This window comes from Vidua macroura, chromosome 5 (genome assembly GCF_024509145.1).
Source record: "Vidua macroura isolate BioBank_ID:100142 chromosome 5, ASM2450914v1, whole genome shotgun sequence".
NCBI lineage: Eukaryota > Metazoa > Chordata > Aves > Passeriformes > Viduidae > Vidua > Vidua macroura.
The window spans coordinates 20,277,484-20,298,874 of record NC_071575.1 but is presented as its reverse complement, the minus strand read 5'-3'; the positions used below and the strand labels follow the sequence as shown (position 1 = coordinate 20,298,874).

The 21,391-nt window shown below is 48.0% G+C and overlaps 2 protein-coding genes across 3 annotated transcripts; one reads left to right on the top strand and one right to left on the bottom strand.

Moving 5' to 3' along the window:
• Positions 1–911: 911 nt before the first annotated feature.
• On the top strand, positions 912–13,142 carry PICK1 (protein interacting with PRKCA 1). Of its 2 annotated transcripts, none has more exons than XM_053978035.1 (13): positions 912–3,580; positions 4,459–4,545; positions 5,115–5,226; positions 5,700–5,828; positions 5,952–6,018; positions 7,276–7,365; positions 7,788–7,841; positions 7,941–8,003; positions 8,345–8,478; positions 9,249–9,341; positions 10,175–10,225; positions 11,440–11,584; positions 11,847–13,142. In XM_053978035.1, the coding sequence occupies exons 2-13, from the start codon at positions 4,505–4,507 to the stop codon at positions 12,086–12,088; spliced, it is 1,221 nt and encodes a 406-aa protein (XP_053834010.1). In that variant the 5' UTR covers positions 912–3,580; positions 4,459–4,504; the 3' UTR covers positions 12,089–13,142. The 2 variants fall into 2 exon arrangements, with proteins under 2 accessions (XP_053834010.1, XP_053834009.1); XM_053978034.1 differs by lacking the exon at positions 912–3,580 and adding an exon at positions 3,724–3,983.
• Positions 13,143–15,718: 2,576 nt separating this feature from the next.
• Positions 15,719–20,532, bottom strand: SLC16A8 (solute carrier family 16 member 8). Its single transcript, XM_053978076.1, has 4 exons — positions 20,304–20,532; positions 19,659–19,802; positions 18,245–19,108; positions 15,719–16,110 (listed from the first exon to the last, which is right to left on the bottom strand). Exons 1-4 carry the CDS (start codon positions 20,530–20,532, stop codon positions 15,719–15,721), a joined length of 1,629 nt encoding a protein of 542 aa, XP_053834051.1.
• Between the last annotated feature and the right edge of the window lie 859 nt (positions 20,533–21,391).

The window sequence follows — 21,391 nt, the reverse complement described above, 5'->3', positions numbered from 1 at the left end:
GTTTCCCACCCCTCACTCTGCTACTGCTCATGAGGTGTGGTCGCTAGTCCGCTGTGGAGCTCAGCATCCCAAGGGCTCATCCCAAGGACCACAAGCTTTGGTAGCATCTTGCCAGATCAGTAGTGCCCCTGGACTGTGCAACAGAGTCCACGGGCACTACTTTCCATGCCTCTGGATTGGAAAGGCTAAAAGTTGCCTTACAAAGAAAAAATCATCAGCCAAGCCAGAGCTCACGCTTCCCACCTGCAGGGTCTTAGAAAATCCATTAGGCTTTAAGTTGCCTTTAAGGTTTTTTCAGGTAGCAAGTACTGATTTTGGGAGTAATGCTTTCATAGAAGTAACAGCTGCACCAGATGCCCCTGAGACCTATCTCCTTGTCTGGGAGAAGAAATCTGTGGAGATGAAGTCCAGGGGCACTGAAACATGTTTGGTGCATGTGGAAATACAAGGCATCTGCCACAGAGCATTGTCCATTTCCCCCAGCTTCCCTCTAGATAAACCTTGGGGAATCCTAAATGCAGGAAATTTCAGAAGAAGGACAGTGAAAACACCCAGTGAAAGCAGTCCCCTATTCCACCCCAACAGGGCCATGTCCCACCTGCCCCCTATAGAGGCTGCTGCAAGTGTTGGCAGCACCCAGCAGGAGTGGGGTAGGGATAGGGCAGGCAGGCTGTGCAGTGATGGGCAGGGAATACAATCCCCACACTTACTCACTGAACGTTCCCCCAAAAACAGACAACATGGCTCAAGGGACAGCAATCAAGGAGGATGTTAGTCCAGAGTTAGTCATGTTGACACTGAAAACAGTAGCAGAAAAGCAGCCAGAAGCATAAGATTCAGCATAGCTCCAGTACACAGAAATACATCTGAGTGCCAAGAAGCTAACCAGTCATGCAACGCGTGATCTGCTAGCAGACTCTTTATTACACGTGATGAAAGACAAGCAGAAGGGAGTTTTGACTCTCAGAGTCAAACTTTTCATGGATTGTGTACTTGGGGATAGAAAAATCTAATGTGCAAACTAAGCCCTCTTGATTAAAGCCATATTGGTAGACTGTAAGCAGTGTGCCCAATTTTCAAGAGAAAGCTGCATTTCAAAATTTTGATACAATTAATTAGACCTATTCTTGAAAACTAACAGCTTCCTGGGATATTTTAAAATGCTGCCTAACCTTACTTTTTTTGGATTTTAGGTAACCGTTTTCACCAGCAATTCATTACTTCTCCCCTTGGGAGGAGGCAATCAGGCAATGGGTTTTACTATTGAGACAGATATGGCTTTAGGGCGTATGCAGATTCATTCTCCATCTCACACAAAGAGAATCCAATCGATCTTGGACACTTTGGGACAGCTGTGCACAAAAGGCAGGGTCAGCCAGCACACGTGTACAAAGGCTGATGCTTCGGGGATGTACTGAAGGACATGCACAACGCGCACACTTCACTGGAGCAGCACAAAACAAGGCTCATCAGACCCTACAGGTTTTGGCCTTGTCGGTGTCAGCAGGTCTAGTTTTTCACCTCGGGCGAGTTCTGCTTATTGTCTTTCTTTTGAATGGCAGGAGATGTCAGCAAAGGAAACATTCACTGCTTGTTCATCTCCCTTGCAGCTCTAGTAGCAGAAGTGGACAGCAGGAGAAATGAGGACCTGCAACTTCTTTTAACCAGTCTGATGCCCAGCCAATGCACAAGGCTCTGAGCAATCCCCTTGGGCGCAAGGAAATGATTCACGTTATGCAGGTGTTCTTCTATGTGTGTGGAAAACCTCTTTTTCCACATTTGCAGTAAAATAGGAGAAATATCCCACCTTCGCTCACCCTGAATCCAGGACCCCTCCTGCAGCAGCAGTTCCGGGCACTGACCACACGGTGGCGCCGCACCCTTAGAAATGGAGCCCGGCCGTGCCGGGCAAAGGCGCCGGGCGAGAGCGCGGGGCCAGCGCGGGACACACGGCCCCCGCCGCACGGAGCCGTCCCGCCGGGGCGTGGGACGGATAGCGAGCTCGAGTTCTGCCTGTGTGGCATTTGCTTAACCAGCTCGCGGTTTTAGATGTCAACTTTGGGGAGGGTTTTGCGGGGTGACCTCTTTGCTTGCGTGACAGGGTCTCTCTCAGGAACGCAGCATCACAGAATCTGTCCTGCTAATTGTCACTGTCTCTAGGGATGGATGTTCCACCACCTCTCTGGGCTGATGTAGCAGTGCTTACCCACCCTCATAGTGATTTTTATTCCTTTTCTTACACTGTAATTCCATCCTGCAACTTGCAACCCCTTCCTCTTTGTCTTTAGCTGTGCAAAAACCCTTAGAAGAGTCTGGGTCCATCTTCTCTGTATCACCTGCAGCCACAGTCAAGTGCTGTTGCACTGCTGAGCCCCAGCAAGCTCTTCGTGCGGAGATCAGGGTCTGGCTCATCAATTCTGGAGCTTCACTGATGTAAAGCTCCTGTCAGTGGCCAGGGTCAGGATGTCAGTCTCTTTTCTTCAGAGAGCTCCCACCTGAAGGGCTGCATTTCTCATTCAGCTTCCCCTCATAAATAAATCACATCTTAGGCTCAGAACTATAAAATTATTATTAACAACACACTCTTGCCCCTTGTAGTCCAGCATTGTGGGTGGCTTCAGTCAGTGTTTTGATGTATGCAGACAAGAGGCTCAGGGGGCTGCATACCGCAAACACTAACCACCCTCTCAGCCAGCAGGAGAGGTCACCGCCATGGCCAGCCCTTGTTCCCAGTCACGGAGGAGTTTTCAGTTCAAAGAGTACAATGTTGGGGTTGTGTGGTTTTTTTTTTTTTAATCTGCGTCAGTAAGTCGGGTTTGGAAGCCTGGTAATTGCTCAGAGGCCAGGAGCAACTGGAAAAAACGATACATAATGCAACAAGGCAACCACATTTCTTTGTGAAATCAAAGCATTCTCCCAGTGCTGGTGCTGTCATGATGGAGGCAGGAAAACCATTTGAACAGCCAACCACTGCCCCCACACACATCGCAGAGGAGAACGTGTGAAGCCTGCACGCATGGCGGTGCAGGGGGTTTGCACGCAGCCTGCTGACTGGCTTCCACATCTGCTGGCATCCAATGCTTCCTCGGGTCACTGCTGATCGTGATTGTGCCAAGCAATTTCACAGAATCACAAATCAATTAGGTTGGAGAAGACCTCTGAGATCATGGAGTCCAACCTGTGACCGAACACCACAATGTCAACCAGACCACGGCACGGACTGCCACGTCCAGTCTCTCCTTAAACACCTCCAGGGACGGTGACTCCACCAGCTCCCATAACAATGTCTAATCACCCTTTCCGTGAAGAAATTCCTCCTGACGTCCAGCCTGGTGACTATGTCCTCTTGTTGCCTGGGAGAAGAGACGGATCCCCACGTGGCTACGGCCTCCTTTCAGGAGGTTGTAGAGAGCGATCAGGGCACCCCTGAGCCTCCATTTCTCCGGCCCAACCAAGCCCGCTCCCTCCGTCCCCATGGCAACGCGGCGGGCGCGGGGGGCGGGGCTCGGGCGGGCGCTTCCGGGCGGCCCCGGCGGTGACGTGACCGGTGGGGGCTGACGGCGCCGCGCGGCCGCTTCCGGTGAGCCTGGGGGCCCCTCAGGGACGCCCCCCCGCGGCTGCCCCCGGACGGTCCCGCCGGGCGGGCTGGGGCGGGGGCTGCGCTCGCCGCCTGCCCGGCCGGGCACTGCCCGCAGCCCTGCCCGCAGCCCTGCCCGGCCGGGCACTGCCCCCAGCCCTGCCCGCAGCCCTGCCCGGCCGGGCACGGCCCCCAGCCCTGCCCGCAGCCCTGCCCGGCCGGGCACTGCCCGCAGCCCCTGCCCGGGCTTCGGCACGCTGAGCTGTCGGTGAAGCCCTGGTCCCTGAGGGTCGGGTGTGGTGGAGACGACCACCCTCACGGCATCGCCGTGCCTTGGGTGCTACCGAAGGGTGGGCGGAACCCAAACGTGCCAGCTAATTACTGCCCGAAATTAAATGGAGACGAGGTTTGTGCATGGGGAAATAATGAGTCTCTCGGTGGAAAGCTTGAGCACGGCCTGCCGAGACAGGCGGTGAATATCAGAAAGTGACGTGACTTGCTGTGAAGTCAAGAACACGGAGGTGTGTGATGGATGTCGGGCATAAAACTGAGTATCTTTAGCAGCCGTGGTGCAAGGTCGAGCGTGGGAAGAAGCAGGTTCGGGAAGGGACCACGTTTTGTTCTGTGCTTTGGAAATGCTGCACGTGTGTCAGTCTTGGGTTTGGAACATGCAGCATTCAAACTCGAGGACTTTATCCTGTTGCATGCAGAGCAGGGAACCAGGAACACTTGACTCGTTTTCATCTTTTGATATAAGAGCAGAGACCACAATGTGGCATTCCAAAAAGAAAAAAGAGATTGATAAAGATGACAGGCTCGTTCTCTGTTTTTTTCTGTTGCAGTCATTGTTTTAGTTGATTTATTCTGTTCTTTCTGCCCAGGGAGTTTGGAATAAGCAGCTTCAGACAAACCCACTGAACCAAAACAATGTTTGCAGATTTGGACTATGATATTGAGGAAGATAAGCTGTGAGTATTTATCTTGTCTTCTTCTGGTGTTTCTTATAATAGAAGTAGGCTTTGCAGCCAAGACCTAATGAGAGTTGATAAATTTACCTGTGTGTGACACTGTGTGCTGAACATCAGCCTTCCTGTTCAGTGCTGATTTCGTGCTCCCTCTGGAGACAGGGGATGAGGCATCGCTGTGCTGGTGAGCAAAGGAGAATATTTGTGTTGCTCTGCAGTGACTGCATTTAAGATAGAGCATTTGATTTGCATCACATTTATGCTGTGCAAGTTGTCCTCTCACTCCAGCACAAAGTGCAGGTGAAACACTAAAGCACGATAGTGTTTCTTCAGTGCCTAGCAATGGATGAGGGTGTCTCTTCCACCTCTAATCTTTGCATGCAATCCCAAGAAAAAGATGGCACAGAAGGTCTCCCTGCTGACCCATGCTGATAGGCTCTGTGGCAGAGGTGAGGGAATGAATTCAGATAAGCAGTGCCCATGATGTTTTCCATTTGTATTGACTCAGATACCGGAATTGTTTCATATGCAGGCAGCTCTGCCTACGTTCAGTTATTCCTTTCTCTTTGTAGGGGCATCCCCACTGTACCTGGGACAGTGACACTGAAGAAAGACTCTCAGAACCTGATTGGGATCAGCATTGGAGGAGGAGCACAGTACTGCCCCTGTCTCTACATTGTCCAGGTGGGCTCTTGAGGAGGAAAAAATAAGCCATCTTTTTAAAACAGTGTTGGCCTGAGATGAGAAGTGTGGAAAGAGAGCCCTTTGCTGTTTGTTTTTCTCAAAGTGGGAGATGACATCTCCCTTTCCACTGAAAAGTTTTCCTTACTCTAGTAGCTAGTAGGTGTGGAAGAATTAAATTAGGACTTCTAGAACTGTCCTTCTCCTAGGAGAGCATGTTAGAATTTACAGGGGAACAGTGTGTCACTCCCAACACCAGGAAATCCTACGCTCGAGGAGGCACATCCTAGGGGCAAGAACTTCCTAAGGGAACAGGATGATCAGCCCACCTCTTGGTTTGGAAAGGGGGAAAACTGCAGCTTCAGCATGGACAAAGTAGAAGTGAATTAAGTAGGAGGAATGCAGCAGTTGGTTTGTGCTCTGTAGCTCTGCATGGGCCCTTCTCCTGACTGCAGACTGCCTGTGCTCTCTCTTAGGTGTTCGATAACACTCCAGCAGCCTTAGACGGCACCGTAGCAGCCGGGGATGAAATCACTGGAGTCAACGGAAAATCCGTCAAAGGGAAGACCAAAGTGGAGGTGGCCAAGATGATACAGATGGTAAAGGTGAGAGGTAGGAGGGGGCCACTGGAGCTTCTGGGTCGTAGTTGGCAGCTTATTGTCCTTTGGTAAAGGGACCCACTGCTGTCTGCTTCCAGCACAGCAGTTTGGGGTTTGCTCTTTCTGCAGGGAGAAGTGACAATACACTACAACAAGCTTCAGGCTGACCCAAAGCAGGGCAAGTCTTTGGATATTGGTAAGACTGGTTTCTTTCTCCCTTGAGTGTTAAAATGATGCAGAAGGGTGCAGAATTGGTCCCAGCCAAAACCAAATCTGTTTCCTTTCTTGCTCTTAACTCAGTCATTTTCAAATGGATACTGTCAAAGGGAGTTACAGGTTTAAAAAAAATCCTTCCCTGACATTTTGAAATAGGCTTGAAAGTTAAATCAAGACTTAATTGTTGTTGTGAGAGGCTTGTTTTTCTGTGCTGTGTTTAGCATGGATGATGAATCTCAACTGCATAATTTAATTAATTTATTCTTAATACGTGCAAGTTAGGCTGACCTATTTTGAGATGTACACAGAAATGTGTCAATTGAAAGGCATTGGTGGTGATTTCTAACCATGGAGAACAGATGAAATACCTATCTACACTGAGTTTTATATAAACATTAATTTTATGGGAGACAAGAGAGCTTTTATTGCTAAAACAAAGTGTCTGGTTTTGAGCTAAGCCTACACAGCTGTCTCCTTTATATGGTCTGCCTTTCTCACTTTCAGCAAAATGTATGCATTCTCTTTGCTGTCATTTCTTTTCCTGGTGATTATGGGGCTAATAAATTGACAGGCGTTCTGGAAAATCGTGAATAGTGAGATGGATTTCTGGGAAAACAGAAGTGTGATGAGAATATGGTATTTTCCAGAACACTGTGGCTTCAGCTGAGTTCTTGCGATCTGCAGGCAAATCTGCCTGTAAATAAAGGTGACTGAGTCATCTGGTTCCAAGGAGGGCATAGATGTCTCTAGTAATTTGTAGGGTATGACCACCAAATTCCATCAAGAGGTGATGAAAGGGTTTAACTAGTATTCAAAAGGTGAAAGTAAGGAAAGAGACAATAATGAGCATTAAGTCCTGATTGTATTTCAGTCTCTTTACTTCAGCTGAAGTTATACAGCAGATAGCATAAGCAAAGTTTAGTTCCAAATATCAAGATAAGTGCTTTGCTTTTAGCAAAGTGATTGATTGGGACAGTCTTCCAAAAAAATTGCTGGAGCTCCATTGATTGAAGTGTTTAGGATGTGAGGGCAGGGCAGATAAGCAAATTAGAAGATGTGTTATGCATGGCTGGACCATAGTGCCCTGTTTCTGTGGTGTTCTTTCTTCTTGCTGTCTCGATACTGAGTTAAAAGCAGTTTATCCAGTGCCTAGAAAACCAGTGAAATGTGCTGGTGAGCTTTTCATGCCCATGGAAGTGACCCTGCTGCTGGTTTGTAACTTTGTTTCGGCCTTTAGTATTGAAGAAGGTAAAGCACCGGCTGGTAGAGAACATGAGCTCGGGGACAGCAGATGCCCTGGGGTTAAGCCGAGCCATACTTTGCAATGGTGAGTATTGTCCAGGAGGACATTTTCCTAATGGAATGCTTACTCTCCTGTGTTTGCCTGCTTTTTATTGTTGCTTGCATGGTCCACATTCTTTTCTTCTGCTCTGCCTTGCTGTTGTGATTGTCTCTGCCCATCCTGAGTGATACAACCTGTCCTTGTGGCCACTTAAATGTTGTCTCAGGTCAGATTAATTTAAAGCAAGGACCAACTTAGTGAATGCCAAGAAATTATGACCCCATACTATAAAATAAGTTTTCAGTCATTTTAAAAGCTTCCCATGTTGTATCACAGGACAGGCATTAAGGGATGAGAGAAACTTGAACCAAATATATGAAACTGGTATTTTTCCACCTAGTCAGGTCTTAACCATATCCTGAATGTGACTGTTAAAATTCTGTATTCTGATTCTTGTTTCTATTTAGATGGACTAGTGAAGAGATTAGAGGAGCTGGAGAGGACCGCAGAGTTATACAAAGGTAAACTTGATATTCCATCAGACAGCAGATGGGAGAGAAGGATACTTTCATTGTGTTTCAGTGAAGTGACTCAAATGGTTTTTCTGGCTTCCGTCACAGGCTTGACAGAGCACACCAAGAGTCTTCTCAGAGCTTTCTTTGAGCTATCTCAGACACACAGAGGTAAAGAATCTTGAGCAAAGGGAGCAAAAAATTTTGACCTTGAGTTTCAGGATTTTTTTGTCAGTATTTGGATGTGTGATTCCCTCACGCAAAAAAAACTAAGGGTTGCAGAAATGAGCTGTGAAGGGCTGCTCTCTTATATTACCAGTCATAGTGCTAACACAGGCCCTGTCCTTCACGTGAGACATTGGGGAAATGCCCTGCCAAACTCTGGTCTTTAGGGAATATGTAGCATCATCCCCCAGTTAATTGTAAGATTATGGGAGGGACTTATTGGAGACAAGATTTTTCTCCGGGTTCACCTCTTTATTAATCTATCTGTAATTATTCTGCACATGCAGCATTTGGAGATGTTTTCTCTGTCATTGGTGTACGGGAACCACAACCAGCTGCCAGTGAAGCCTTTGTGAAATTTGCTGATGCCCATCGCAACATTGAGAAGTTTGGGATTCACCTTCTGAAAACAATTAAGCCGGTAAAGAATTTAACCATAGGAGTAAAGGGTTTGGAGAAGAAGAGAATCTAGGAAGGCAGAAGCCTGTCTTTAAAGGTGTGGTCTTAAAAGTTCATTCATTGAGGGAAGAAGGATCCTTGTCTGCTTTCCTTCAGGGAATTGTCTTCATAATGAAAAGAACCTGAGAGGTAACATAATGAATATATCAACCTTGTCCTTATGACTTCTGCATATGGGTATATTCCTCTCCTTTTCTTTTGGGAATGAGGGGGTAGTCTCACTGACCAGTCTAGTACCTGATATTGGTTCCCATAACTGCACTGTGTCACTAAAAGAGTTCAGACAAGCAACCCAGGAACAATGTAAGAATTTCAATCAATGTATTTGAGTGAGAGTCTCCAGGGGATCTGTGCACTTAGTTTAGCAAAGAGAGAATTCAAGTGTTGATTTGGGCACCATTTTCATTGCTGTGTTGGATGGATGATGCTGGGTCATGAAACTTTGAATCAGGGAGAGCTATTTCCAGGACCAGCTGAAAATAAAACAAGTCAAAAACAGATGAATCCAGGCTAGGAGTGAGGCAAGCATTTCTAGCACTGGAACCACTTGCCAGTGACAGTAAAGGATGCTCTAACCATTCTGAGCCATGATCAGACATTTTCTTTCAAATATGCTGTAGTTCAAAGAAGAGTTTTCAGGCAGTCTTATGACCTGTGCTTCGTAAAAGGTTGCATGTGAATTGTAGTCATGCTTTTTAGTTGTAATTCAGCAAAAGGGTGTTTCCCTTGCAGATGCTTACTGACTTGAATACCTATCTGAATAAAGCCATTCCTGACACGAGGCTGACTATCAAAAAATACCTGGATGTCAAGTTTGAATATTTGGTGAGCTGCTTTTTTTTTTTTTTTTAAGTGTTGCTTGAAATTAAACTTCATAGAATCATCTTGAAAGTCACATCTAGCCTATATGATCATGTATCCATCCTTCCATAATCCTTGAGAGAATGCCCTGTTTTTTCTAGTTCTTTGTTTACTGCCAGATTACTCAGATTCAGACACTGCTTTTAACCTAACATTTCTCACTGGTAAGAAAGATCTTACAGTACTCACATGACTTATTTTCTACATGGTCAGAATTATTTCCTGATTTATTTCTAAAGATTTCCTCTGCAGCTTAGGCTCTTGAACTCCTCTAAAGAGCTCCCCCATCCATATTTTTAGGTAATTTGGACACTCTCTCTTTAGCCAAAGTAAACAACTGTCAACTCATATTTGCTTTATTTTAGAGCTTGCTGGTTTTTTTCCTCCTTCATTCCACTCAGCCCTTGTTTTCTACCCAAAAAGGGTAAGGTTGCTCAGTGCACCTGTTCTCTAATTGAAGGAATCTATTTCCTTTTACCTCTTGAGAGAAGTACTTGGAGCTGCATCCCTAAGGCAAGGGAATATGGCAGAATCTCTTCCTACACCAATCCTTCCTGCAATTAATCTTTTTCTTTCCCTTCTTATTTATTCCCATCTCATACTTTTCTTGTACTGTCTTTTCTCAAAGAGTAGATGAACACAGGATTTTTCCCACTGTGCTTTCTTCAGAGTCTGTCCACTGAAGGAAGGCTTGGAATGGTGCAACCTCATGTTTATGGGTGATGATGAAGTTGTTTCTGATTTTTAATAGTTCCTTCTTGTTTTGCTTTTTTTTTTTAATCTTTAATTCTGCAAAGTCTTACTGCCTGAAAGTCAAAGAGATGGATGATGAAGAGTACAGCTGCATTGTGAGTATCAGTACAATTGCAAAAGTATTCCTGTGCCTGTCAACACCCAAACTAGTGAATGCATCCTAATGAATTACATACATTTATTCTTAATGTATTAGAAATAGGGAGTCCTTAAATGCTACCTGGGAAGCACTGCAGCTTGTTTGCTCAGTGGTTGCCTTTCTCAGTGTTTAAGTACTATTAGGTTATGTAAGGAGGATTAAGGTGTTATCTTCACAAATTCCATTTGTGTGTAGTGTACAGCTTATCATTAATTCTGGACTTGTTTCTTAGAAATGGAGATTTAGCTTCTCTGTAGCAAAATGCATGTGAAGCTGCATTTATAAGTGAAGGGAATTGATTAAAGGACCTCTCTTAACAATAGGGGATTTATAGTTTAGAGTTTTAGGACTTTAATCCTTAACAGCTCTGTTTAAAATAGCTGAAGGTATCCCATAAATTCCAGTTTCCCTGCATAAAAGTAACATCTTTTTTTATCCTCGGTATCAGCCTCAGAGTAGACATTTGATTTCTTGCAATGCCTAATTCCCAAGTACCAGGAAGGAATCAAACTCCTAACACAATCTTTCATTGTATGTTTCCTTCTAAATGGGAAGGAAAGAATCCCAGTCTTGCCTGGTAGAGCAAAATCTTTTGGCACGTGCAGTATGTGTTAGGGAGCCATAGTCTGTAGCACAGATTTTTCTGTATGTTGTGTTTACAGGTGCAAGGGAAGGATGCTTCATTGCTGACAGAGCTAACCCCTTTCCAGACTTTTGCAGAAAGGTCCCTCCATGTTGATTTCCAGCATTGTGTCTGGGTGATTGTAGATACCAGACGGTTTCCTGTGTAGATGTGTAATTCATTATGCAATCCATACAGGGAAAACCTTACAGAGGAGGGCAGAATTTTTGTGTGTTTGATATAAACTTGTTCATGCCTGTCTTATTGGGCTGAAAGGTGCCTGTCCTTTTGTATTTGCTTAGTAGTGATGCTTTTCTTTACTATGGTTGGTGGGTGTTTGGCCTTCAAAGTAGCCCCACTGACTGCTGGTTTTTGACACAGCTCAGTGTTTTTCCTGGTTCCTGCTTCCTGATAGCAGTTCCTGTGTGCCTGAGAGGTCTGTAATAATCCAAGGTCATTGTAAGTCCACAATGGCAGTAGTAGGCAGACTTGTGTGCAGGCACTGTTGTGTGTTGTGGGAGTCTGAAATGGCGCCGTGTTTTTGGCAGGCTCTGGGTGAGCCTCTCTACCGGGTCAGCACTGGCAACTACGAGTACCGCCTCATCCTGCGCTGCCGTCAGGAGGCTCGCACGCGCTTTGCCAAGATGAGGAAGGATGTGCTAGAGAAAATAGAGCTCCTGGACCAGAAACATGGTGAGTGCCACTGCTGGGTTCAGCAGACATGACTTTGGCCTTCTTGTTCCTCCTTTGTCTCAGCTCAGAAGACGGCTCACTTCTTCTCTTTGCTGAAGAGCTCCTTTGTGGCTGTACCTGGGACATCAGCCCTGAGGGGCCAAAAGGGATTAATGTGTAGGAGATGGTATCTAACACTGCTAAGGGAGGCTTGATCACAGCCTTCACACTGTTTGGGAAGGACATTTTTACAATTTTTTCCTCCAACATGTATCCACTACAGTTCAAGACATCGTGTTCCAGCTCCAGCGTTTTGTCTCCACGATGTCCAAGTACTACGATGACTGCTACGCCGTGCTCCGGGACGCGGATGTCTTTCCCATCGAGGTGGACCTTGCCCGCACCACTCTCAGCTATGGACAGAAGGACACGTACACGGATGGGGCAGAAGAAGAAGGAGAAAGCGAGAGAGAGGGTAGTGGGAGGGAGGATGCAAATGGAGAGAAGCTCATTGATGATGCCTGAGTGTGTCAGCATGGCCAGAGGGAGGACTTTGCAGACTTATGAAAACATGTATTTCACGCGGCCATTCATTCTCCATGATTTCTCTGTGTGTCCAGCCTGGGATTCCTCCTCTGCTTTGGGTGGGGTAGCTGGTTGGACTGGGACCAACCTCTGCTTTCCTCTCTTTTCCTTTGCTTGTTTGCCTGGATAATTCTTTTTGCCCCTGGAGACTTCTGCTACCCAACCTGGGTACTGAGCTGTGGGGAGGAAAAGCCATTCCTACACTGCCATGTGCCCCTGTGCAGGCAGGACTCTGCTGAGCACATGGGCAGCACCGCTCCTCTCTGGCGCATGGAAGCTGGTTAAGGGTTTGGAGGTGATTACAAATGATGAGAACAGCTCCCTTCCATCCTTCCTTTGTGTTATGGGGAAGTGTTAGCATCACTGCTTGCTGTCTTCAAGCTCCTTCTGAGGATCCACCTTAGGACTGTGATGGAAATACCCCAGCTTTAAACTAGAAAGGATACACAAAGCCTTGTGGAGAGAGGAAGAGGCTTTGGGATTTTTTTAGTGTAAAGAATGACTAGCGTACTCTCCTCTCTGCACAACTACTTTGTGCTGCCTCTGGGCCAGCCAGTAGCAGTAGCTATCTTCCCATTCCCTAGCACAAGGGAAGTTGGAAAGGGAAAGCTGAGGTAAGTGAGAGTGCTTCTTTCCTCCTTCCTTTTCTCTTCCCCTCCCTCCATCCCTGGGCCAATCCCAGATCCAGATGGCACCTTCTCTGTTAGTGGGCAGCACAACTGCCAGGAGGGGTGGTGTTCTTGGGCCAGGGGTTTTGACTTCTCTGTCCATTCAATTTTAGTGGTCATGGGAGAAGTTATTTAACTGCATTAATTTATGATCAAGATTTTTTTTTTTTTTTTTTTGGATTTGTGTTTCTCTTTGATTGTTTTTGGAGCTTCTTCATCTCTGTGGCTGCCTGGAAAAGAGCCATCCATGGTCAAGCTGCTCTGGAGAATTTAAACAGACTGGTGTAGTGACTATTGTCTGTAATAAAGAAATATGTGACATTTCATTTCATGTACTTCATGTCTTTCCTATGAGAGATTTGTTTGCTTATCTTCCATTGGTTTTAATCTTACGCTATAATCTTGGGAAGATGGGTGTCATGGTCTGGCCATTTTTTTCTTCTCATACCGGTGCATAATCTCTATACCAGCCTGTGGTGGTCAGTACAGTGCAAATTTCCAGAGGAAGAGTGTTATAAATGCTTTATCAAGGCCAGTCCTCCAGTAATACCAGCTTCTCTGCATTTTAGCTTCCCTGGGGAGCACCAGCCTTTTAAAGGCCACCAGGTGCCTCAGTCCCACCAAGGTGGCATCTCTGTTCCTCTCCAGGGCCAGCTTCTCCACACAGCTCAGCTGTTGCATCACAAGCTTCAGCTGATGCTTAAGTCCCTGATCCTCTTTCAGAGTTGTTTGTTGTGCCAAAACACAAAGCAGTTGAGGGGGAACTGAAAATGCTTCAGTAGAGTTTGTCTGAAAGCCATTGAAACCAAGTGTAAAGCAGCATAGCTGGGTTTTTTAGGAAGAGGTCTGGGAATCTTGCAGCACTGTCTATAGTGAGATCTCGTACCCTGAGGGCTTTTATTTGCTTTTGTGAAAATAATTTAAGAGCAGGAGGATTAGTGGGAAATGTTGGCTTGTGACAAGGAAACAGTGGGGACCTTGTTCTAGTGACTGGCCTGGCTGACAAGGGCAGTTGTTTTCATGCTGTGGACCTTGGACCTCTGGGAAGTTGTGAGCTCCTTCCTGGAGGGAATACTAGTGAATAAGGGAAAGCCACCCTGGGGTTACTGGGAAAAGAGCTGCAGAGCAACTTGGTCGAGCAGAAACAGTAATCTTTCCTTGTTGGGAGGGAAAACAAGCTTTGAGAGCACTGGATGAATGCCTGCAGGGCCCCCTTGCTGCTGCTCTCATTCTCCCAGAGCTTTGCATTTGGGGTTTGGTATGAGGTTTAGTCTCCTTTGAGATGTTTCTAAGTGAGTTTGAATAAGAAAAAACCCAAAGTCACCATTATGACAGGCTTGAAATTAGATCTGGCAGTGTGTTAGCTATGGGGCGACAGAGTACAGCCTCATGAGGTTTACCTTCTCCCCTCCAATTTCCAGTTCTTCTGTCTCTTCTTAAACTGATGTTCTTCAACAGCTTTATTTTGCTCATCATTTACTGCTGTTTTTTGTTTGGGAGCACCTAGAATGAAACCTTTTCCTTCATGTCCCCACTCCCCTGCTGTGTTTAAATGGCTTTATGGATCCTGCCAACTATCCATTAATTTCTAGTCAGTCTGGTTTGGGATGAAACACAACTTTCGGTGGCCCAACGAGCTGCCTTCCCTGTAGCCCTCTGCTTAGTATTTGATCCCTTGTTATAGTCACAGGTTTCCCCAGGGTCTCTGAGGTGAAGCAGTTCAGGAAACCGGAAGAAAGAGCTTTGGCCAGGGGTGTTTATAAAAGATCCAGTCCTAAAGCAGATTAGAAGTGGTTTAAGCATGCCAGGGAAGGTTGTCCTCTCTGAATCTAGAAATCCACCACTACAGCAGGGGGTGAAGGGGTCATGCCTGCTTTACCACGTGCTCCGACACCCTCATTAGCAGCACTCGGGGACTGGGGCTTGTCCTTCTGCCTTACCTTTGATTCCTTTATGTAAGGAGGTTTTCTCTATTTAAGAGGAAAACACAGGCACATCTAGTGCCATTCCTGCTCAGTGGATAATCGCTTGGGACATGGTTATTTACCTGTCTTGAACCCCCCCCGCCCCCACAGGGGCCAAGTTGTTCCCTTCACACATCACTTGAGCCTAGATAAAGCTGGCTTGGTGCTATTCCTGTCAGCAAGGCTCTGTACTGCAGCTGCACACCTAATGGTGTTAGCCTTTCTTAGGTGTCTTCTTGTACCTCAGCAGCAGCCTCTAACATAGTGCTTTGCCACTTGGGGAAGCAGCGTCAGGTGCACTTGGCAAAGCAGCATCAGGTGTCACTGCCCCAGCTTCACCGTCCACAAAAGATGTGCCAGGCAGAGGTGGTTGGAGCTGGTGGCCTCCTGGTTTGGCAGTGCCCGAGGGAGGTGTTGCACAGAGCCTGGTGGCCCCTGAAGGTGGCTGGATGGTAGCTATGAGTTACACCACCTCCTAAACGTGCTGCCAGTGCAACTGACACTATCCAGACCATGGAAGTGGGGTGAAGGAAACACTGACACTAGAACAGAGCATACCAGATCTGATTACAAAGAGTCTCTAATTGTTTGTATTCTGTATTGTGACAATGCAGAAGGAAAAGGAGAGTCCTTGGCAGCCTCTTCAGAAGACTTTCTCCAGGGCTGGTTTGAAAGTGAGGAAAGAAGATTATTATTTTTTCTTTTTGGTGTTTGGGCTGCTCTGAGCCTGTGTTGTACCAGCATGGGTGCAGGATGCAAGCAGACATATCACTTGGTAGGTTGTGGACATATGTACATAAGGACCAACTATTCTTATAACTCTCCAACTTATTTCTTACCTCTGCCTTTGTCCCATCTTTCTGCTCCCCACATCCCACCCACCTGCTGAGGTGCTTGCAAACAAGGCCAGTTTTATACATCCCTCTTCTCTGCCCTGCCTAAAAACTGTCCCTCTCCACCATCTGGTCAGCGTTGCAGCCATCTCGTGCCAACACCTCCCCATCCCCTGTGGGACAGCCGCCTCCCTCCCCCCTCTGCTCCTCTGCCACATGGTTGGCCTCCTCGTTGGCCACCACCATGGCGTTGTCAGTGCTGTGGGCTGGCTGGTGGTTGTCACTGCTGTGCTCCTCGGCTTCCTGCACGTCGGACTCTGCTTCCTCGGTGTCGCTCCCCCCTCCCACAGCAGGGTTGTTCTCTGGGGGAGGCTCCTTCTTCCCTCGGTTCAGGCAGCAGTAGCTGGCAACGCCCAGGAAGAGGGCGGAGAGCACGACCTCTGAGCCTGCCAGGTAGAAGATCACCTCATAGTTCTTGAGAGCATCGACCAGGCGGCCTGATGGTTGGAGAAGAAATGAGATGGTTGGAGAAGACATGAGATGGATAAATTTGTCCTATGCATTCCTGCATGGACAGCCCAGTGCAGGTGGGCAACACCTGCATTTGGCTGAGGACCTATTCATCAAGGGAAGAGCAAGAAGCCTGAATACCTAAAAATCACCCTGGGAATGAGCCACAGTGTACTTCCAGGGAAAAGTATGGCAACAGTTCATGGTTGGTCATTTCCCTTGCTTGGACAACCTTAAATAATTGTAACACCTTCATGGCGGGCCATCTTCTACTTGCCAAGGTGGGAAAAGCCTCTCATGATTTGGATTGGCCAGTCTCAGAAAAGAACATTTGAGAGACATTGCTATTTCTTAAGCTATTATGTCAGGAAAACATTCCAAAGGGAAGAATAAATTTCTCTTTGGCAGGGAAATCCCTCTGGTTGGCCCACACCTGATGATTTCTGTGCCAGAGATATTCTCAATATATTTTCTGAATCCACTGGGGCTGGCAATGGAGGAAGAGTTCCCAGTTCTTGTAGCTGGGGAGCATGAACAGCTGCCTTGCTGCAGTCGGGATGCAGCCATGGAACTGCACTCTTCATCTTGGTCTTGTGTGCTCCCAAATGCAGTCACACGTGTGACTCCCAGTCCCTGCTGTGCTACAGTTCATGCTCTGAAACCAGCCCCAGGACACGCTGAGGTGCCTCCGGGAGCAGTCATGGGAGGCACGTGGCGAATTCCTCAGCAGGTGAATGTGCCCCTGTTCAGCCAAGCCGGATGGTGAGCGAGGAGCCTGCATGTCCCAGCGTGCGTGCGTGTGCGTGTTTGTGTGCAGCTTATCCTGTGCCAAACCCCCTCGACCCACGGAGCGGGAAGCAGCTCAGGAGGATTACACCAAACAAAGCCACTTTGTTCAACCCCCTTCTCCCAGCCGAGCACTGTTCTCCCCGAGTCCGAGCCGTCAGGATTGTCAGAGGACTCGAGTTTCCTGCACCAGGGGGGTCCTACAGCCCCCAACACGACTTGGCTGCCCCCAACACGGTTCTTCGGTGACCCTGAACTGTCTGTGTGCCACTGTACGTGCACACAGCACCAAGGCACAGCTGAACTGAGGCAGGAGGCCTGAGGGATTCCCTTGTTAGCACCCCACTGGTGGGCCTTGCTCCTTGGGGCAAGGTGCTGTTGAATCTCCCTCTCCCCTAATGATCTCTCTACAGCTGCCTCCAAGACACTTATTTCTTGACCCTCCCTGGCCTGGGACTGCCAACTGCCCCACAGCTTATAAAGTGAGACATGAATTATTGTTAGCATTTAAGAGGGTCTTCTCTTGGCTGCCAAATTTTACTTGAGAACTGGTTGGAGTTGCTGAGGGCGGGTTTTACTCATAACTGGTGGTTTGTGCTGAGGAAAAGACCATTCACACCAAGGTCTCCAATGATGGCCTTTAGCCTATGTGTTACAGCTGAAGGAAAGGAGTGCAAAAAACAACAGAGTGGTTCCTGCCTGGGGATTTTCCATAGTCTTGTCCCTGACTCTTCCTTGCAAATTAGTAAACTGCACTTTGTTTGGAAATAAGCCTTGGGCATGATTTGGCTTTCTCACATGTGATCAGACACTTAACATTAATCTACACCAACCTCCATTCAACAGGCTGTTTTTATGGGCTGTTTGTGGGGCATGGACCTTACCAGGGGCTGTGACCTAGACTAGACTGGCTGAAAAGCTGTGAGTGTCTTAATCCTCTTAGAAAAATTACCAGCAAATGCCTCAGGGGACTGTGCAAACTGTTTTGACTTGACTGACAGCAAAACACCTGTGTCTTGGGATTGGGATCAGTACAAATTGAGATCACTATTCACAGTGCCAGTCAAAGGGCCATGGACACCAAGGAGAATTTGAGAGACACTTGCTTTGTCCTAATGAAGACTCTCAAAGGTTTGCCTGCAGCATGTACCTGACCCTATCCTTAATATGATTCTATGCAACATTTGTAGTGAAGGCAGAGATCAGCTCTCAGCTTCTAGAGCAAATTTAAAATTGAGAAATAGGCTCTTTCTTCAGGTGCTATGTCCATGCCTGGTACCTGCAATACAGTGGAGCAGTGGCAGACAAATGAATCACCTGCAGCAAGACACCTACCTGCAGAGGGTGGGCCGATGAGCACGGCGAAAGCCTCAATGAGTAGGACCAGCCCGATGGCGCTGGAGAACTTCTGGGAGCCGACGATGGCCATCAGCACCTCGAACTGCAGTGCCCCCACCATGCCGTAGGAGATGCCAAAGAAGACGCAGAAGATGACCAGCCCCGTGTAGTTGCTCGCCCTGGCACTGCAGATGTCTGTCAAGCCATTGAAGAGCATGGAGAAGCTGAACAGATATGCCACGTGAGGGCGGACCCACTTCAGCCCCGCCACCATGCCACAGGCTGGGCGGGCAAAGATGTCTATGAAACCAATGATGGAGAGCAAGAATGCGGCCTCTGTGTCCGGTACGCCTGTGTCCTTGGCATAGTTGACCAGCAATATGGGGGGCACGAAGAGACCCAAGACCAGGATGAACTTTGAAATGGTGTAAATGATAAACCCTCGGTTGGAGAAGATACTAAAATCCAGAAGCTTCTTTCCTTTCTTGGGCTTCTTCTTGGCTTTCTTGCCTTTCTTGGTTCCATCAGTGGTGCTGATTCCCTCCTCTGACTTCCCTCCTATGGGCAGCATCTCCTTGGCTTCATATTTGTCCTGAGCTTTCCCCATCTTCCTCTTCATGCCCATATCCAGGGGTCTCATGACTGCCCCACAAGTGCAGCAGTTAAGCAGAAGGCCTCCCATGATAAGGAACCCTCCTCGCCAGCCAAACTTCTCCAGCAGCACTTGCCCCAGTGGAGAGAGGGAGGAGAGGAACACAGGGCTCCCAGCAGCAGCCAGTCCGTTGGCGAGAGGCCGACGCTTGTCGAAGTAGGTGCCCAGCATGATCAGTGAGGGCTGGAAGTTCAATGCCATACCCAGACCTACATGGAAGCGAGAGCCAGGAGGGAGATATGGAGTGCAAGAACATGAGATGTGTTTTGCAACCAGCTGAAAACTCCCCTCAGACTATCCTAGTCCTGAAGTCCCATGATGGGATGAATGTATTCCTCACAAGCCTCTGTGCCTTCATGTTGGTGGATTGCCCCTGCAGAGGATGGGCTAAACCAGCCTGTCCACCTGAAGTGGGTTTGAATCTGGTAATTGTGCTCACACTTAGGCAGGATCTGAGCCTTACACAGGAATTCTGCCTCTTTTCCCTGCCACTCTGTACTGATGCCGCCTACCAGTCACCATGATCACTGAGCACCACTTAGGTTTCTTCTGTCTCTCAACCACAGGCCCTGGCTGTTTAGATCCAGCAGATGCATCCCTCACAGGAGCAACATTCAGGACTAGATGCTTCCCATAGTGTGTGCAAATAGGTGAGGGAGACCATGGCAGTGCTAAAGGGAAATATGCTAAAGGGAAATACATGGTTTTGGCTCTTCCCCAGGTAAGCTTGTGTTGCCCCCCAAATCCTGGGGCTCTCACCTGTCAGCACACCAGCTGTCAGATAAAGCTCAATGATATTGGTGGTAAAGGATGCCAGGATCATCCCAGCAGAAGCTAGCAGCCCGCCAATGAGCATCACAGGCCGGCAGCCAAACTGGTTCACCATGATGCTGCATACTGGTCCTAGGAGGAAGCAGAGGAGACAGAGTAGGTGACCAGGAGGAGACAGGACAACTGGGAAGGGGCAGGCAGCCCAAGCAGGACTCTCAGAGAAGATGAAGCTGTAATGATGGAGCTCACTACTTGGCTGCTTAGATACACATCTGTTGGGCCTGGCCAAGGGAGAGAGGCTGGTGGTGTAGAGACTTCTGTTCTGCCCTGCCTTTGGACTCTTATTCCCTGGTGCTTGGTGTGATAGGAACAGCACTTCAGCAGTGGGAGAAAACCCTGTATCAATTATCTGGGATGTAGGTGGGGTGACCCCTGAGGTCTCCTGGGGCAGAGGAAACAGGGATATGAGATGCAGCACACTTCCAGAAAAGAAGTGGTAGGACAATTGTATTCTGCATCATGGTTTGCGACCAGGCCAGTGGGCATGAGGAGAGTCCATGGGGACATGGTCTGGGCCCATGGCAGAGTGGGAAAGGTGTGAGTTGTGGAGGTGGAAGTGTGTCCAAGCATCACCTGTCCCATAGAGCATGGCCAGCATGATAGAAGAGATCCAGGCTGTGTCACTGTAGCCCACGTGGAAATCTTTCATGAGCTCCTTGAAGTAGACACTGACGGCTTTTGGGAAGGCATAGGAGAAGCCGGTGATCACAAAACAGCCGAGGAGCACAATCCAGCCCCAGCCACCATCCGGGGGCTTCACAGGAGCTGGGAGCTGCCCTTCTTCTGGGTCAGGTCTCCCCATCTTCTAACCTAGGAATGGAAAGGCAGGCCAGGAGGAAGTAAAGCAACAGAGAGAAAGTCTGCTGGTGCTGCAAGAAGAGAAGAGAAAAGCAGAGCAGCAAACATTTACTACAAGGTTTCTCTCCATGCCCACCATCTCCAGGCTCATTGGGCGACATCTGCTCTTTGTACCCTGATCCTGCCAGGTGAGGTGGGATTTCTTTCAGGTGTAAGGTCATGCCTCAGCTGGGCAGAGGTGGGAAGTTCCCCCTGAGACCGGGGCAGTCCAGAGCTCCATAACCCCTGGCCAAACACAGCTAAGCAGTGTCACAGCTCCCAGCTGAGTGTGGAATGCTGCATCTGATACAGCATCAGGATCTGCAGCACCTGCCTTGCTTCATATCCAGCCTCGCCTACAGATGGTACAAGGCAAAGACCAGCAACGTGAACACTTTTTCCTAAAATCCGCCTTTGAGTCTCTCCCATGCTGGTCTGCTCCAGTGGGGAGCCCTCCAGGACCTGCCTTGCCACAGAAACCTCCAGCAATGAGGCAAGGAGATCCATTAAGCCCTCTGTTTTTTTTCTCTGGGAGGCCCCAGTGCATGGCACTCTCCTTTTACCTCCCCTCCCCAACATCAGGGGCCAGATTTCCAAAATAGGTGAAGGGGGAGAGCACAAAAAAAACAGTGGTTATTTGCATGCCAGAGAGATTAGGGCTCTGTACGTACACGAAGGTGCCAGAACAAAGCCTAAGTGGGGAGAAAGAGAGAATTAAAGGGAATGCCTTGTGCGTTGCTCTCAGGGCTCTTAAGCTGCCCAGGAATTTTGCTCCAGCTGACTGCTATGGGTATGTTTTTAATTTCTCCCTTAGGTACCAGGTT

What these genes read in the sequence shown, in the direction of transcription:
- SLC16A8 (XM_053978076.1), bottom strand. Translation starts at nt 20,532, where the DNA reads ATGGGGAGACCTGACCCAGAAGAAGGGCAGCTCCCAGCTCCTGTGAAG. An exon ending in GGCCATGCTCTATGGGACAG is followed by an intron (nt 19,803 to 20,303) that starts GTGATGCTTGGA and finishes GCTTCCTCCTAG; the next exon opens with GACCAGTATGCAGCATCATG. An exon ending in CATCGGCCCACCCTCTGCAG is followed by an intron (nt 16,111 to 18,244) that starts GTAGGTGTCTTG and finishes TCCAACCATCAG; the next exon opens with GCCGCCTGGTCGATGCTCTC.
- PICK1 (XM_053978035.1), top strand. Translation starts at nt 4,505, where the DNA reads ATGTTTGCAGATTTGGACTATGATATTGAGGAAGATAAGCT. An exon ending in AGATGATACAGATGGTAAAG is followed by an intron (nt 5,829 to 5,951) that starts GTGAGAGGTAGG and finishes CTCTTTCTGCAG; the next exon opens with GGAGAAGTGACAATACACTA. An exon ending in GCTCCTGGACCAGAAACATG is followed by an intron (nt 11,585 to 11,846) that starts GTGAGTGCCACT and finishes TATCCACTACAG; the next exon opens with TTCAAGACATCGTGTTCCAG.